The sequence below is a fragment of the Bombina bombina genome, chromosome 1 (genome assembly GCF_027579735.1).
Source record: "Bombina bombina isolate aBomBom1 chromosome 1, aBomBom1.pri, whole genome shotgun sequence".
In the NCBI taxonomy this organism is placed as follows: Eukaryota; Metazoa; Chordata; class Amphibia; order Anura; family Bombinatoridae; genus Bombina; species Bombina bombina.
Window position 1 is genome coordinate 357952620 of NC_069499.1, and position 15163 is coordinate 357967782.

The 15163-nt window shown below is 42.7% G+C and overlaps 1 protein-coding gene across 1 annotated transcript in view; it reads left to right on the top strand.

Annotated features, from left to right (window-relative positions):
• Positions 1-15163, top strand: part of MGAT5 (alpha-1,6-mannosylglycoprotein 6-beta-N-acetylglucosaminyltransferase) — a 653341-nt gene that overhangs the window by 121788 nt on the left and 516390 nt on the right. Inside the window, exon 5 of the mRNA XM_053712510.1 lies at positions 4379-4455. Coding sequence (XP_053568485.1) covers positions 4379-4455 — 77 coding nt within the window. The remainder of the gene's footprint in view (positions 1-4378; positions 4456-15163) is intronic.

Below are 15163 nucleotides of genomic sequence, written 5' to 3' on the forward strand. Positions count from 1 at the left end.
AATACTGCCATTTACTAACTTTTGCTCTTACTCTACCAGCTGTATCCTTGCAAGCACCCAAAAAGCTGCTACATTACAGGAATTTTAAATAACTTAGATCTCGCATTCTTGCCTAGAGCTTTAGGCCTCACATAATTCGGCACTAAAATCATCGCTTGACAAAGCTGCATCCTGCACTGTTCGCCCTATATCATGCACTCAACGACAACCGTGGCACACCAAACAGACTCTATTTCTTCAGCGATGTTCACAGACTGCTGAATGGCAGTGGAGGAAATCACGCACCCGTGCTGATTTCCTGCATTATAATTTCATCCTTAAATCATACAACTCTGCCCTCATCCTAGCCATACAAGTCTATTTCTCCTCCTTTGTCTTAACTCGTGCATCCAACCACAGAAGGCTATTCTGAACCTTTAACTTTCTTTTATGTCTGCTTGCAGCTCCGCCCACTACCAAACTCACTGCTCATATTATTGCTGATCACTATAAAAATAAAATCCGCTACCCCTTAAACCCAGCCCTCCTATTAACACAACTCTCTGCTCCTTTCCTTGTGTCACAAAGGAAAAAGTCTCCATACTCCTATATTTGGCTCATCTCACTACCTGCTCACTCAATCCTATTCCCTCTCTCTGGGTATGTTCTGCTCGCTTTCAGCCGCTTTCCGGTTATTGCAGTGATGCCTCGATATCAAGGCATCCTGCAATAACCCTGCATGGCCATTCGATTCATTTTTTATTTTTTTTTATCGCATTTGGCGGTGAAATGGTGGTATGAAATATACCAAAATGGGCCTAGATCAATGCTTTGGGTTGTTTACTACACTACACTAAAGCTAAAATTACCCCAAAAAGCTCCCTACATGCTCCCTAATTAACCCCTTCACTGCTGGGCATAATGCACGTGTGGTGCGCAGTGGCATTTAGCGGCCTTCTAATTACCAAAAAGCAATGCCAAAGCCATATATGTCTGCTATTGCTGAAGAAAGGGGATCCCAGAGAAGAATTTACAACCATTTGTGTTATAACTGCATAAGCTGTTTGTAAATTATTTCAGTGAGAAACCTAAAGTTTGTGAAAATATTTGTGAAAAAGTGAACGATTTTTTGTATTTGATCGCATTTGGCGGTGAAATGGTGCCATGAAATATACCAGTGCTACTTGTATTTATTGCCCTATAACTTGCAAAAAAGCAAAGAACATGTAAATATTGGGTATTTCTCAGGACAAAATTTAGAACCTATTTAGCATGGGTGTTTTTTGGTAGTTGTAGATGTGTAACAGATTTTGGGGGTGAAAGTTAGGAAAAGTGTGTTTTTTTTTTTTCCAGTTTTTTTCCTCATATTTTATAATTTTTTTTATAGTAAATTATAAGATATGATGAGAATAATGGTATCTTTATAAAGTCCATTTAATGGCGAGAAAAACGGTATGTAATATGTGTGGGTACAGTAAATGAGTAAGAGGAAAATTACAGCTAAACACAAACACTGCAAAAATGTAAAAATAGCCTTGGTCCCAAACGGTCAGAAAATGGAAAAGTGCTGTGGTCATTAAGGGGTTAAAGTGAAAGTAAATTTGGTCCCATTTGAACACACTACTGCATTGTATAACTGTATAATAAAAAAATCGCTATATTTTTTCTATTAAATTTATTGATTTATGCATTTATTTGATTATATTATCAATATACTGTTCTCCTGCTGACTCCTCCCATCTTCTACTTCCTATATTTTACAGTGTTTTCGTATAGAGCGGTCCCACCCGCTCTATACGTATCACAGAAGCGCGTTCACAATCACCAATTCTATTGCCAACACCTACGTACGTTTCACTCCCAGTGGCTGAATAACGGGGCTTCGTCAGACGGCTTGCTTGACTTTCCCTAAAATGTGTGCTTTATTTTGCTCGTTTTACAGTAATAATCTATTATAATTGTAAACAGTATGTGTTTTGAAATCTGAAAAAAAGTATCTATACGCAACTTTCTTTGAAGAACATTACTATTGTGTAATTGCATAGTAATGAATGAATACAATATTGTTGTTTATTCAGTACTATGTTGCGAACTAGATAGACGCATGCACTTAGGAGACAGGTTGAACTGAGAATGTTGAATGTTCCATGTGCTTACAAGAAACGGAGACTCTGCAGCTCGCTACAGCAATTGAGCATATTACGAAATGGTTTGCAGCACTGACTTTGCATTATGGATACGAATACGCTAAGGAGAGGTATCATTTTGTTGTAACAGACACGGAACAGCATATGTGGAGCTTGCTTGACTTTGCTTGCTGTCAGGATTCTTTATTCTGTTGACAACTGACCTCCTGCTACTATATACTAACCTATGATAGCGGAGAATGCCTGTCAATGGATATATATGGAAATTTAAATAAAATAATTTTTGTAATTATTAAAAAGAGTGCTGAATTTCCATTCTTTATATCGAAGGTTTATCATATCTTTGATATCTATCTTTTTGGTTTAAATAAATAATATGCTTCAATGTATCGAATACTGACTCAAAGCAGATGACGTTTCTGCTCAGTCAGTCCCAAATGTTATGCGAATCGGGCGCACGCATTCAATATAACACTAGAGATACTAGATTTACTGCATGCGCAGATCCCACAATAGGCCGATGACGTTGCTTCACGGCCGCCTAACGGCCAGAATTTCAGTTGGCCAAAAAGGAAACTTGATCAGGAAGTAATATGCACAGAAAAAACAGGTTGAATTTATCATCGGTAAAATTCTGCTTTTATTTCAGGTAAAACCTTGATTTTCACATAAGTAACAAAAAATTCATGAATGAAAGTCCTATTGATTTAGAACATTTTAGTACGGTTAGCAATAGAGGAAACTTTACTTTCACTTTAACTCATCTCTTTAACCAGTCTTTCTACACTGGAACATTTTCCTGATACATTCAAACATGCGTCAATCACGCCAATCCTAAAAAAAACAAAAAAAAAAAAAAACGATCAGCCTGTCTCCTTATTTCTTTTTGCTTCCAAATTATTGGATCAACTGGTCTTCACCAGACTCAATTTCTCTCCACTAATGCCTTACTTAATCCACTACAATCTGGTTAACACCCTAAACACTCAATAGAAACCACTCCCACTAAAATAACAAATGATCTGTTATCAGCTAAAGAAAAGGGACACTAGTCCTTACTCATTCTTCTGGACGTATCTGCTACTTTAGACACAGTTGACCATTCTCTTCTAGTAAAAATTCATATATCTCAAACCGCTTGTTTTTGTTTCCTTTAACAGCATATTCTCTGATCATTTCCCTCTCTCAGTTGAAGTGCAAGGCTCTGTCTTGGTTCCCTTACTTTTCTCTCAATATACATCCTCCCTTGGAAAACTTTTATATCCTCTGGGTTCCGGTACCACTTATATGCTGATGATACACAAATCTATCTTTCCTCTCCGGAAATTTCTCCCTCTTTACTCAACCAGATTTCCAACTGTCTCTCAGCAATTTCCTCTTGGATGTCCCCACATATCCTGCAACTCAATCCGTCCAAAACGGAACTGCTTCTTATTTCCCCCTCTTCGAGACTTTGACACCTGACATTTCTCTGACAATTTGAGATTCTATTCTCAACATCTCACCCAGGTCCGATGTCTTGAGCTCACACTCGACTTAGAGCTCACATTCACCCCACATATACAAGCACTTTCCAAATCCTGACATGCACACCTACAAAATATTTCCAGAATTTGTCTTTTTTTATTTCTTTCTTACTCAAAAAAACTACAAAAATACTAATTCATCCCTCATTTTGTCACGCATCGACTATTGCAATCTACCTCTAAATGGCCTTCCCAAACAGTCTCTCCTCCCTCCAATCTATTATTAATTCTTCAGCTAGACTCATCCACCTAAGTCGCCAATCTACATCAGCTGCTCTGCTCTACCAGTCTCTTCACTGTCTCCCCATACACTCCAGAATAAAATTTAAAGTATTAACCCTAACTGACAAAGCACTCAACAGCTTCACTTCCTCTCTCATCTCCAAATATTCCCCAACCCTACCTCTTCGATCAACCTCTGACCTACGTCTCTCCACACCTATTATCGCAATGTCCCACTCCTACCTCCAAGATTCCTTACGTTCTGCTCCTGTCCTCTGGAAATGTATATATAATCTCAAGCAGCATACTTTTTTTAATAGTTTTTAAATTACTCCCACTACTATATTGGATTTTCCTCCGTCTTGTATTTAAAAAAAAAAAAGGTCATTAGGTATATTTAAGTTACAACAGAGTTCTCATAAGCATGCTTTTTACATTTATTTTTTATATAAATACTTAATGTTTTCCTACTTAAACTGACATTGATGTCGCTTTTCTTCTTAGATCTTCTTAATGGGGCCCAGGAGCAGTGTGAATTGCCACCCATGGATGGCTACCCTCACTGCGAAGGGAAAGTCAAGGTAAGTGTGTTTTTTTTATTTTTAGTTCATTTTCTTTTGTAAAGAAACTTTATAATTGTATTTTCGTTCATAATGACACAGTAGGAATGAACAACTTGCAGCTTTTGGGCCACAAACAGCCATCTGTGCTAGTGTTTGTGGCCACCGGGTAAAATCAAGAATGTGTGCCATAGTGTTTGTGGACCCATGATAAAACAGAATTTAAATAAATGTGTGTATGTAGCATTTAAGGCTTCTAAAATATTGATCTGCTCCCCCAATGTTTTAGGAGGCTGGCCATGACCGATATGCAGCAAAATAAAGGCTGCTCTATCAGGCCTTTGTGCATGTAACACAAATAACTATTATGTAGATTCAAGCAGGCAAGAGATATTTGAGGATATATATGGGTAAAAATTGGGATTTCTTTCCTAAGATATGGCAAGTCCACAGCGTCATCATTTTCTGTTGGGAATATCACTCCTGGCCAGCAGGAGGAGGCAAAGAGCACCACATCCAAGCTGTTAAGTATCACTTCCCTTCCCACAAACCCCCAGTCATTCTCTTTGCGTTGGTGCATGGAGCAGGTGAAGTTTCTGGTGTTTGAAGAAAACTGGATTTTTTTGCTACAAGCAAGATTTTAGCTAGTATTGAAAGCCAGAGTAGGTTTACTCTGTTCTTTCCTCCTTCAAGGATTGGGGTCTAACCGTAGTCCACATCAGCCTCTTCAGTAGGGCAGTGGTGGCTTTAAAATAGTACAGAACTTGTGAGGTGGGCCTCACTGCGCTTGCTGCCCTAGTATTGAAAGCTAGATTAGGTTTACTCTGTTATTTTTTTTTTTTTTTTTCACAGGTCTCTGAGAGAAGTGGCTTCCTCTCACACCGGGTGGGCTGTCCTCCTGCCGGACAGCTGGATGTGCAGGTAAGTACCATTTTTTTATCTTCTGGGAAAGAGAGACTGGCACTAGAGGGTTAAAAGAAATAGACTCTGCACTTATATTGGGACTTCATCCTGAGTTTAGGACTTATTCAGGCAGGCAGCAGGCACTGTAGCATGTGTATAAGGAGACTGGAATTAATTCCTTATTGGCATTAATTTTAATTTTTGTGGCTCAGGGGTTAATTTTATGTCATGGACCTCTGGTGCTTAGTGTACTAGTTAGACTGTGTATTGCTAAGTATTTATGTATTTTTCTCTATCCGTGATGGTAACACGGAATCTCAGAGATAAGTTTACTATTGTTGCATGAGCCGTTTGACATATAGGAGGCGGCTCCTTTTTCTCTGGGGCGTTTTTTTTTTGGCTGGAGTGTGTGATTTCTCTGTAGTGGCACGGCGTCTCAGCCGGTGACGTTATTAAGCTCACTGTTCCTTCCTGAGTCCGGAGCTGTTGCGCAGATTTAGTGGGAATACCGGATTATTGCAAATTTCTAAACTTTCATAAGTGCTTGATAAGACTTTATTTGTAAAGGACACAGCTGATTTTTATTCTCTTAAAGGTACAGTACATAAACAATTAAAAGACTTTTTATTTATATCATGGAACAGGACCCTGCTCCTATGGACAGGTGCCAACTTTGTTTGGATAACCAAGTTGAACCACCCTTGCCTTTTTGTTCCTCATGTATTAAGAGGACTCTTATACATAAAGATACTCTTTGTTACTGAGCCACCAGTCTCTAAGGTTGATGCTGTTCAGGTGATGCCACAGCATCCTCCTCAAACATCCCAAGCCTTATTGGCATCACATGCAGTGCCCTGCGGTTGCTCTCAATCTTCCTTCCTCTGGTTCTGAAGTCGTATCCTTCAGATTTAAGCTTGAACACTTCCGTGTACTGTTAAAGGAGGTTTTAGCTACTTTGGACGCTGCCGATACCCCTGTCCCTGTCATCCCTAGGAAATCTAGAGCATTATGGCTGAAATCTTGGTCAGCCGATGTTTCCTCTTAGTTCAAGCTTCTGGCGTTTCCTTAGTAGGGTAAGACCTCGTTTGGACCTGGTCTGGCAGAAATAATTTCTGATATTATGGGTGGAAAAGGGTCTTTAATACCACAAGACAAGAAGAATATACCTAAATGGCGTCAGAGTAATTTTCGTTCCTTTCTGAATTTAAGAGGAAAGCCCTTCTTCTCGTCCTCTTCCATGCAGGAACAGTCCAAGTCTTCTTGGAAATCCAATCAGTCTTGGAACAAGGGAAAACATGCTAAGAAAACCGCAGCTTATTCTAAATCAGCATGAAGGGTTTGTGACCGATCTGGGAGCAGATCAAGTGTGTGTGTGTGTGTGGGGGGGGGGCAGACTTTCTCAGTTCTCTCAAGCTTGGATGAGAGATGTCCCAGATCCTTGGGCTGTAGATATAGTGTCCCGGGGTTACAAATTGGAATTCAAGATCTTTCCTCCCAGGGGCAGGTTCTACCTCTCAAGATTATCTGCAGACCAGATAGAGAGGTGTTCTTGAAATGTGTTCCGGATCTTTCCTCCCTGGGAGTGATAGTTCCTGTACAGGAACAGGGCCCAGGGTTCTATTCGAATATGTTCGTGGTTCCCAAAAAAGAGGGAACTTTCTGACCTATCCTAGACCTGAAGTGTCTAAACAAGTTTCTCAGGGTACTGTCCTTCAAGATTGAAACTTTCCATTCCATTTTTCCTTTAGTGCAAGAGGGTTCAGTTCATGATGACCATAGACCTGAAGGATGCATACCTTCGTGTTCGCATTCACAGGGATCATCACAAATGTCTGAAATTTGCCTTTCTGGACAAATACTTTCAGTTTGTGGCTCTTCCATTTGGCCTTGCCACAGCTCCCAGCATTTTCTCAAGGTTCTGGGGGCTCTCTTGGCAGTGATCTGGTCTCGGGGAATTGTAGTGGCGCCCTACCTGGGCAACCTATTGGTTCAGGTGCACTATCTTTTCAACAAGCGAAGTCTCACACAGATCTTGTCTTTTCTACGTTCTCACGGATGGAAAGTGAATCTGGGAAAGAGTTCCATTGTTCCAGCGACAAGTGTAGTTTTTTAGGGACCATAATAGATTCCCTATCAATAAAAAAATATTTCTGACAGAGGTCAGAAGAGCCAAACTTCTTGCCTGTCTCTACAGTCTGTCAGGAGCGAGGCTACTAACTTGTCACACTTGAAGGGCCGTGTTCCTGTTCCACGGCGTAGATTCTGGTAAGATGGTTTAATTTTGTATTCTATGTAATAACATAGAAGACATCCACAATGTGACACCTTTTTATCTTTACAGAATCAAGGGTTAATATTCCGAGAAGGGGGATTATTGAACAGGGGGTTTATACATGATATTGTTTGTGTCATTGCTGCGTTATGTGCGAGGTGAGGCTCTGGCAATGTGTGGAACTTTCAGGTTACTTGCGGGAATTTTGCACGGCCATTTTTTAGCGTGTTTTTTTCCCTAGTGCAGGTACGGTTCTGTCAGGCATTCCACGTGACTGGGTGTGTCTATCCTTCTCTGTTGATCGGTGGCGCAGGAGACGTAGCTGTTTCTGTTGTCCGGGTCCTAGGAGGTGGTGAGTGCCCCGGCCATTGGCGGTACAAAGGTGCCTTTTTGTTAATTTAGTCTACCCAAAAGCGCAAGCGATGGAGGACTCTGATGCGTTAGAGGGCTCTCCCTCCTTAACAAAGTCTCATTCCTGTGTTTATTGTGAGGAGGTTCTGGAAGATCAGCCTGCTCAACTATGTTCCACATGCCTTGATAAAGTTACAATATCTAAATGTAAACGGATGTTTAGTACTACTGAGCCATCCACCTCTGAGGGTTCTTCGTCCCGGGAGTTGCGTTCCCTAAATTAATCTCAGATTGCACATGCAGCGCCCCGGGGTCCAACCGTTACTCCTTTGGGAGAATTTTGTTGGCCGTCAGACTTTGCGGACCAACTGGAATCGGCAGTTTTGAAAGTGATCCATGCCTTACCACAATCTGCTAAGCGCAAGTGTAGGGTTCATCATAGCGGCCCAGCCCAGGTTTTGTCCTCACCGATGGAAGATCCAGAGGCTCTATACGATGACGAGGCCCACTCCGACTCTTTTGAGGAAGCCCCTTCTGGGTCGGAGTCAGTGTCATCTAAACCTCCAGCGACAGAGGAGCCTGGTTATAGGTTTAGGATGGAGAATTTGCGATTTCTGCTACGGCAGTGCTTACTACTCTGGAGTTTCCGGTACCTAAGATACTGGAGGAACCTGTGATTCCTAAGCTTGACAAGGTATACGAGGACAGGGTAGTGCCTCAGTCTTTCCCGGTTCCCGTCAAGATGGCTAATATTATTAAGATTGAATGGGAGTGATTAGGTTCTTCCTTTTCCCCTTCTTCCTTTAAGAAACTGTTCCCCGTTCCGGACTCTCAGCTTGAGCTGTGGGGAATCATCCCTAAGGTGGATGGGGCTATCTCTACGCTCGCAAAGCGGGCGACTATTCCCCTTGAGGATAGTTTGTCATTTAAAGAGCCCATGGATAAGCTGGAAAACATGTTGAGAAAGATGTTTCAGCACACAGGGTTTGGTTTTCAGCCAGCAGCGGCCGTTGCGGCGGTCGCTGGAGCTGCAACATATTAGTGTGAATTCCTGTGTGAAATGGTCGAGGGGGAGTCATCCATCGAGATACAGGAGAAGATTAAGGCGCTGAAGGTCGCCAATTCTTTCATCTGTGATGCCAATATGCAAATTATTCTCCTGAATGCTAAGGTGTCAGGTTTTTCTGTTTTAGCGTGCAGGGCTCTGTGGCTAAAATCTTGGTCTGTGGACATGACCTCTAAATCAAGGCTGTTGTCTCTGCCTTTTCAGGGAAGATCGTGTTTGGTCCAGGATTGGATTTGATCATATCCACGGTTACGGGAGGCAAGGGAGCTTTCCTACCGCACGATATGAAGGCTAAGCCTAAGGGATCTACTTTTCGTCCCTTTTGTGCGGACAAGGACCAGCGCCAGCAACCCACCACAAAAGCGAAACTGGTCCAAGGGATCTTGGAAGCCGGCTCAATCTTGGAACAAGTTTAAGCAGAGCAAGAAGCCCACCAAGACACAATCGGCATGAAGGGGCGGCCCCCCCGACCAGTCTCCGGATCACGTAGGGGGCAGATTGTCTCTATTCTCAGACGCATGGTTGCAAGACTTTCAGGACCTTTGGGTTCTAGAAGTTGTCTCCCAGGGGTTACAGGATAGGGTTCAGATCCAATCTGCCCAAGGGCAGATTTCTCCTGTCAAGACCAGAGAAGAGAGAGGCCTTTCTAGAGTGTGTGAGAGAGCTTACCTCTCTCAGGGTTATCGTACCAGTACCCCTAGCAAAAAGAGGTCTAGGGTACTATTCCAACTTTTTTGTGGTTCCAAAGCAGGAGGGCACGTTCTGCCCGATTCTGGACCTAAAGTGTTCCATCGTTAAAAATGGAAATTATCAGATCTATTCTGCCCCTAGTTCAAGAGGGACAGTTCATGACAACTGTAGACTTGAAGGATGCTTACCTTCATGTGCCAGTTCACAGGGACCACTTCAGGTTCCTAAGATTTGCATTTCTGGACACTTTCAGTTTGTGGCCCTTCCTTTTGGTCTGGCGACGGCCCAGAGAGTCTTCATGAAGGTTCTGGGAGTGCTACTTGCAGTGGAAAGATCCAGGGACATTGCAGTGGCTCCTTACCTGGACCGCATCCTAGTTCAGGTGCCGTTGCTTGGCCTCACAGAGGATCATTCAAGGACTCTTCTTCTTCTACTCCAATCTCACGGTTGGAAGATGAACTCAAAAAAGAGCAACAGGGTGGAGTTCCTGGGCACTATAATAGACTCTATGTCCATGAAGATATTTCTCACAGATCAGTGACGCAGGAAGCTTGCGTCCACCTGTCTTGCCCTTCAGTCCTCCACAAGCCCGTCGGTGGCTCAATGTATGGAGGTGATAGGTTTCCTGGTGTCAAGCATAGATGTCATACCAATCGCCAGGTTCCATCTCAGACCTCTTCATTTGTGCATGTTGAGACAGTGGAACGGCGATCATTCAGATCTATCATAGCTGATATCCATGGATGCTCGGACACGCAACTCCCTCTCTTGGTGGATTCGTCCGGAGCAGCTGTCCATGGGGACATCCTTCTTGAGACCGTTCCTGGGAGATTGTGACCACAGACGCCAATCTGTCAGGATGGGGAGCTGTTTGGGGTGCCAAGATGGCACAAGGAAAGGGGTCCAGGGAGGAGTCTCTCCTTCCGATCAACATCCTAGAACTACGAGCAATTTACAATGCTCTGAAGGCATAGCCTTCTGACGTTGGTCAATTTCATCAGATTCCAGACCGACAACATTCCTCGCAATGAGGGAGGTGCCTCGTATTCTGGAGTGGACGGAGACCCACGACTGCTCGCTCTCAGTGATTCACATTCCAGGTGTGGACAACTGGGAAGCGGACTTTCTCAGCATACAATCCTTTCATCCAGGGGAATGGTCTCTTCAACCCAAGGTGTTTGCGGAGATTTGTCACAGATGGGAGAACGCCGGAGATGGATATCATGGTGTCCAGACTCAATTGCAAGCTACCTCGATACAGTTCGAGGTCCAGGGATCCCCAGGCAGAGCTGATAGATGCCTTAGTGGTTCCTTGGGAATTCAGCCTAGCTTACAATTTTCCACCGTTACCACTTCTACCTCGCATAGTGGCACGCATCAAACAGGAGTGGGCCCAGGCCATTCTGATTGCTCCTTCATGGCCGCGGAGGACGTGGTTTGCGGATCTGGTGGGGATGTCATTCTCTCCGCCGTGGAGGTTGCCCTGTCGCAGGGATCTGCTATCACAGGGCACCTTTTCACATTTAAATCTAGATTCTCTGAGGCTGACTGCGTGGAGATTGAATACCTAGTCTTAGCCAAGAGAGGCTTTTCTGAAAGTGTGATTGATACTCTTAATTCAGGCAAGGAAGCCAGTCACTCCTCGCATCTACCAATATGGTGTGGAGGACTTGTCCTGGTGTGAGAAGCATGGATATCCTTGGCATAAGGTGAAGGTATCCAGGATTCTGTACTTTCTCCAAGATGGTTTGTAGAAGGGTCTTGCCGCTAGTTCCTTAAAGGGACAGATTCCGGCATTATCAGTTTTGTTGCTTAGGAGACTCGCTGAGCTCCCTGACATCCAATCTTTTGTTCAGGCTCTGTCTAGAATCAGGCCTGTCTTTAGACAGTCAGCTCCGCCTTGGAGCTTAAACTTAGCCCTTAGGGTTTTGCAGAGGGTTCCGTTTGAACCTATGCATTCCATAGACGTTAAGATTTTTTCCTGGAAGGTTCTCTTCCGGTTGGCTATTGCATTAGCGCGCAGAGTATCTAAACTAGCTGCCTTGCAATGTGATCCTCCTTATCTCGTGTTTCATGCGGATACGGCTTTACTTCGCACTGGGTTTGGGGTTTCTCCCCAAGGTGGTGTATAACCGTAATATCAATCAGGAAATAGTGGTTCCTTCTTTGTGTCCTAACCCTTCTTCTTCAAAGGAGAGGTTACTTCATAACCTGGATGTGGTTCGTGCCTTGAAGTTCTATATTCAGGCGACAAAGGATTTCAGACAGTCTTCATCTCTCTTTGTGGTGTATTCTGGGAAGCGCAAGGGGCAAAGGGCCTCTGCTGCTACTTTGTCTTTTTGGTTGAGCTTGATTCGCTTGGCTCATGAGACAGCGGGACATAAGCCTCCTCAGAGGATCACGGCTCATTCAACTAGAGCTGTGGCTCCGTCTTGGGCCTTCAAGAATAAAGCCTCTATAGAGCAGATTTGTAAGGCGGATACCTTGTCCTCCTTACACACTTTTACAAAGTTTTACAAGTTTGACGTTTTTGCTTCTGCGGAAGCTGTTTTTGAGAGAGATTTTACAGGCTGTGGTGCCCTCAGATTAGGGTCCGCCTTTTACCCTCCCGGTTTCATTCAGTGTTCTCTAGAGCTTGGGTATATGTTTCCCAATAGTAATGAATGAAGCCGTGGACTCTCCTTTCCTTTAGATGGAAAACATAAATTATGCTTACCTGATAATTTCATTTCCATCTAGGGGAGGGAGTCTCCACGGCTCCCGCCCGCATCTCCGTTGGGCGGACCTAAATTTAATCATCTTCTGGCACCTTTTATACCCTGATATTTCTCCTACTGTTCCTGGTTCCCTCGGCAGAATGACTGGGGGATGAGGGATGTCTTTGCCTCCTCCTGGTGGCCAGGTTCTTAATTCCCAACAGTAATGAATGAAGCCGTGGACTCTCCTCCCCTCGAGGGAAATGAAATTATCAGGTAAGCATAATTTATGTTTTTAAAACAATCCTTAAATGTCTGCAAAATGAAGGCTGACTTATGCCTGAAATGAACCTGTTGCCAGAAAATGCAACACAGCCAATAATTTTAACAATCCAGGTATTGCCCTTGTTGTTGTTGTTCAAGGATCAATGTCATTTTGTATAAGGGCATAAAGATTGAGTATGCTCTCCCTATTAATCCTAAATCTTTGCTTAATCTCCTTATCTGACAATGCCTGTTGTACACAACGGGGTAGAAACTCTCTAGGCACTTGTTGGCGTCTCCGTAAGGGCATATTGCCATCATTATGACTATTTTCACGCCCCCTTGCCAAAGAAATAGCTGCCAAAATGAAGAAATATTCTATCCTCTCTCACGAAAAAAGTGGAGTAAATTTAAAGGTCTCCACAGTGGTTATGGAGAACTTTCATGGTCGTATTAGTAGGATAATTTTCGGTTCTCCTAAGGCGCAAAATTATAATAAATCAGTATTTCTGCGAGTAGTAAGGCGTATTTTTACAAATACAACAGAGGTCATTTTTGTGCTTTTCTTTGGGGCACATGTGCGCCTAGGTGAGAAACAATAGAGTGGGAGTATTTGCTTATTTCTCCTGTTAAGTGTAGTCAGTCCACGGGTCATCCATTACTTATGGGATTATAACTCCTCCCTAACAGGAAGTGCAAGAGGATCACCCAAGCAGAGCTGCTATATAGCTCCTCCCCTCTACGTCATACCCAGTCATTCTCTTGCACCTAACTAATAGATAGGATGTGTGAGAGGACAGTGGTTATTAAAACTTAGTTTTTATCTCTTCAATCAAAAGTTTGTTATTTTAAACGGCACCGGAGTGTGTTGTTTTTTCTCAGGCAGCATTAGAAGAAGAATCTACCTGAGTTTGTGTATGATCTTAGCGGACGTAACTGAGATCCATTTGCTGTTCTCGGCCATTCTGAGGAGCGAGGTAACTTCAGAACAGGGGACAGCGGGCAGGGTTCACCTGCAAAGAGGTATGTTGCAGTATATTATTTTCTAAGGAATGGAATTGACTGAGAAAATACTGCTAATACCGATATAATGTAAGTACAGCCTTAAATGCAGTAGTAGCAACTGGTATCAGGCTGATATGTATGTATGTTGGCACTAAAGTATTTCTGGGGAATGGCACTTCACTAAGAAAATACTGTATACATATAACTTATAGCCTTTCTGCAGTGATAGCGACTAGCAACAGGCTTTTAATTTCTTTTTCATATATTATATTTAAAACGTTTACTGGCAGGTTAATCGTTTTTCTCTCTGAGGTACTTGGTGAAAAATTTTATGGGCATTATTTTCCACATGGCTGTCATTTGTTTTTGAATTAAATCAGTTTACTGAGCTTCCCCACTGTTGTATTATGAGTGGGAGGGGCCTATTTTGGCGCTTTATTGCGCAGTAGAAATTCAGTCACAGTCTGCCTTTTTCTCCCTGCATGATCCAGGACGTCTCTACAGAGCTCAGGGGTCTCCAAAACTAGTTTTGAGGGAGGTAATCACTCACAGCAGACCTGTGAGACTGTGCTTTGACTGTGATAAAAACGTTTATATTTTCAATGTTATCCGTTTTTTGGTATTAAAGGGTTAATCATCCATTTGCTAGAGGGTGCAATCCTTTGCTAACTTAATGCATGTACTGTGAAAATTTGGTTTCTATAACTAATCCGGTTGATTGTTATTTCAACTGTGACAGTTTTTGTGTGCTTCTTAAAGGCACAGTAACGTTTTTTATATTGCTTGTAAATTTATTTGAAAAGTATTTTCCAAGCTTGCTAGGCTAAATGCTAGTTTGTTTAAACATGTCTGACACAGAGGAATCTCTTTGTGCAATATGTTCAAAGGCCAATGTGGAGCCCAATAGAAATTTATGTACTAATTGCATTGATGCAACTTTAAATAAAAGTCAATCTGTACATGTTAATAAAAATTCACCAGACAACGAGGGGGAAGTTATGCCGACTAACTTACCTCACGTGTCAGTACCTGCATCTCCCGCTCAGGAGGTGCGTGATATTGTAACGCCAAGTACATCAGGGCGGCCATTACAAATCACCTTGCAAGACATGGCTAATGTTATGACTGAAGTTTTATCTAAATTACCAGAACTTAGGGGTAAACAAGACCACTCTGGGGTGAGAACAGAGTGCGCTGATAATACTAGAGCCATGTCTGATACTGCGTCACAATTTGCAGAACATGAAGACGGAGAGCTTCATTCTGTGGGTGATGGATCTGATCCTAATAAACTGGATTCAGACATTTCAAATTTTAAATTTAAGCTTGAGAACCTCCGCGTGTTACTAGGGGAGGTGTTAGCGGCTCTGAATGATTGTAACACGGTTGCAATACCGGAGAAAATATGTAGGTTGGATAAATATTTTGCGGTACCAACGAGTACTGTTTTTCCTATACCTAAAAGACTTACAGAAATTGTTA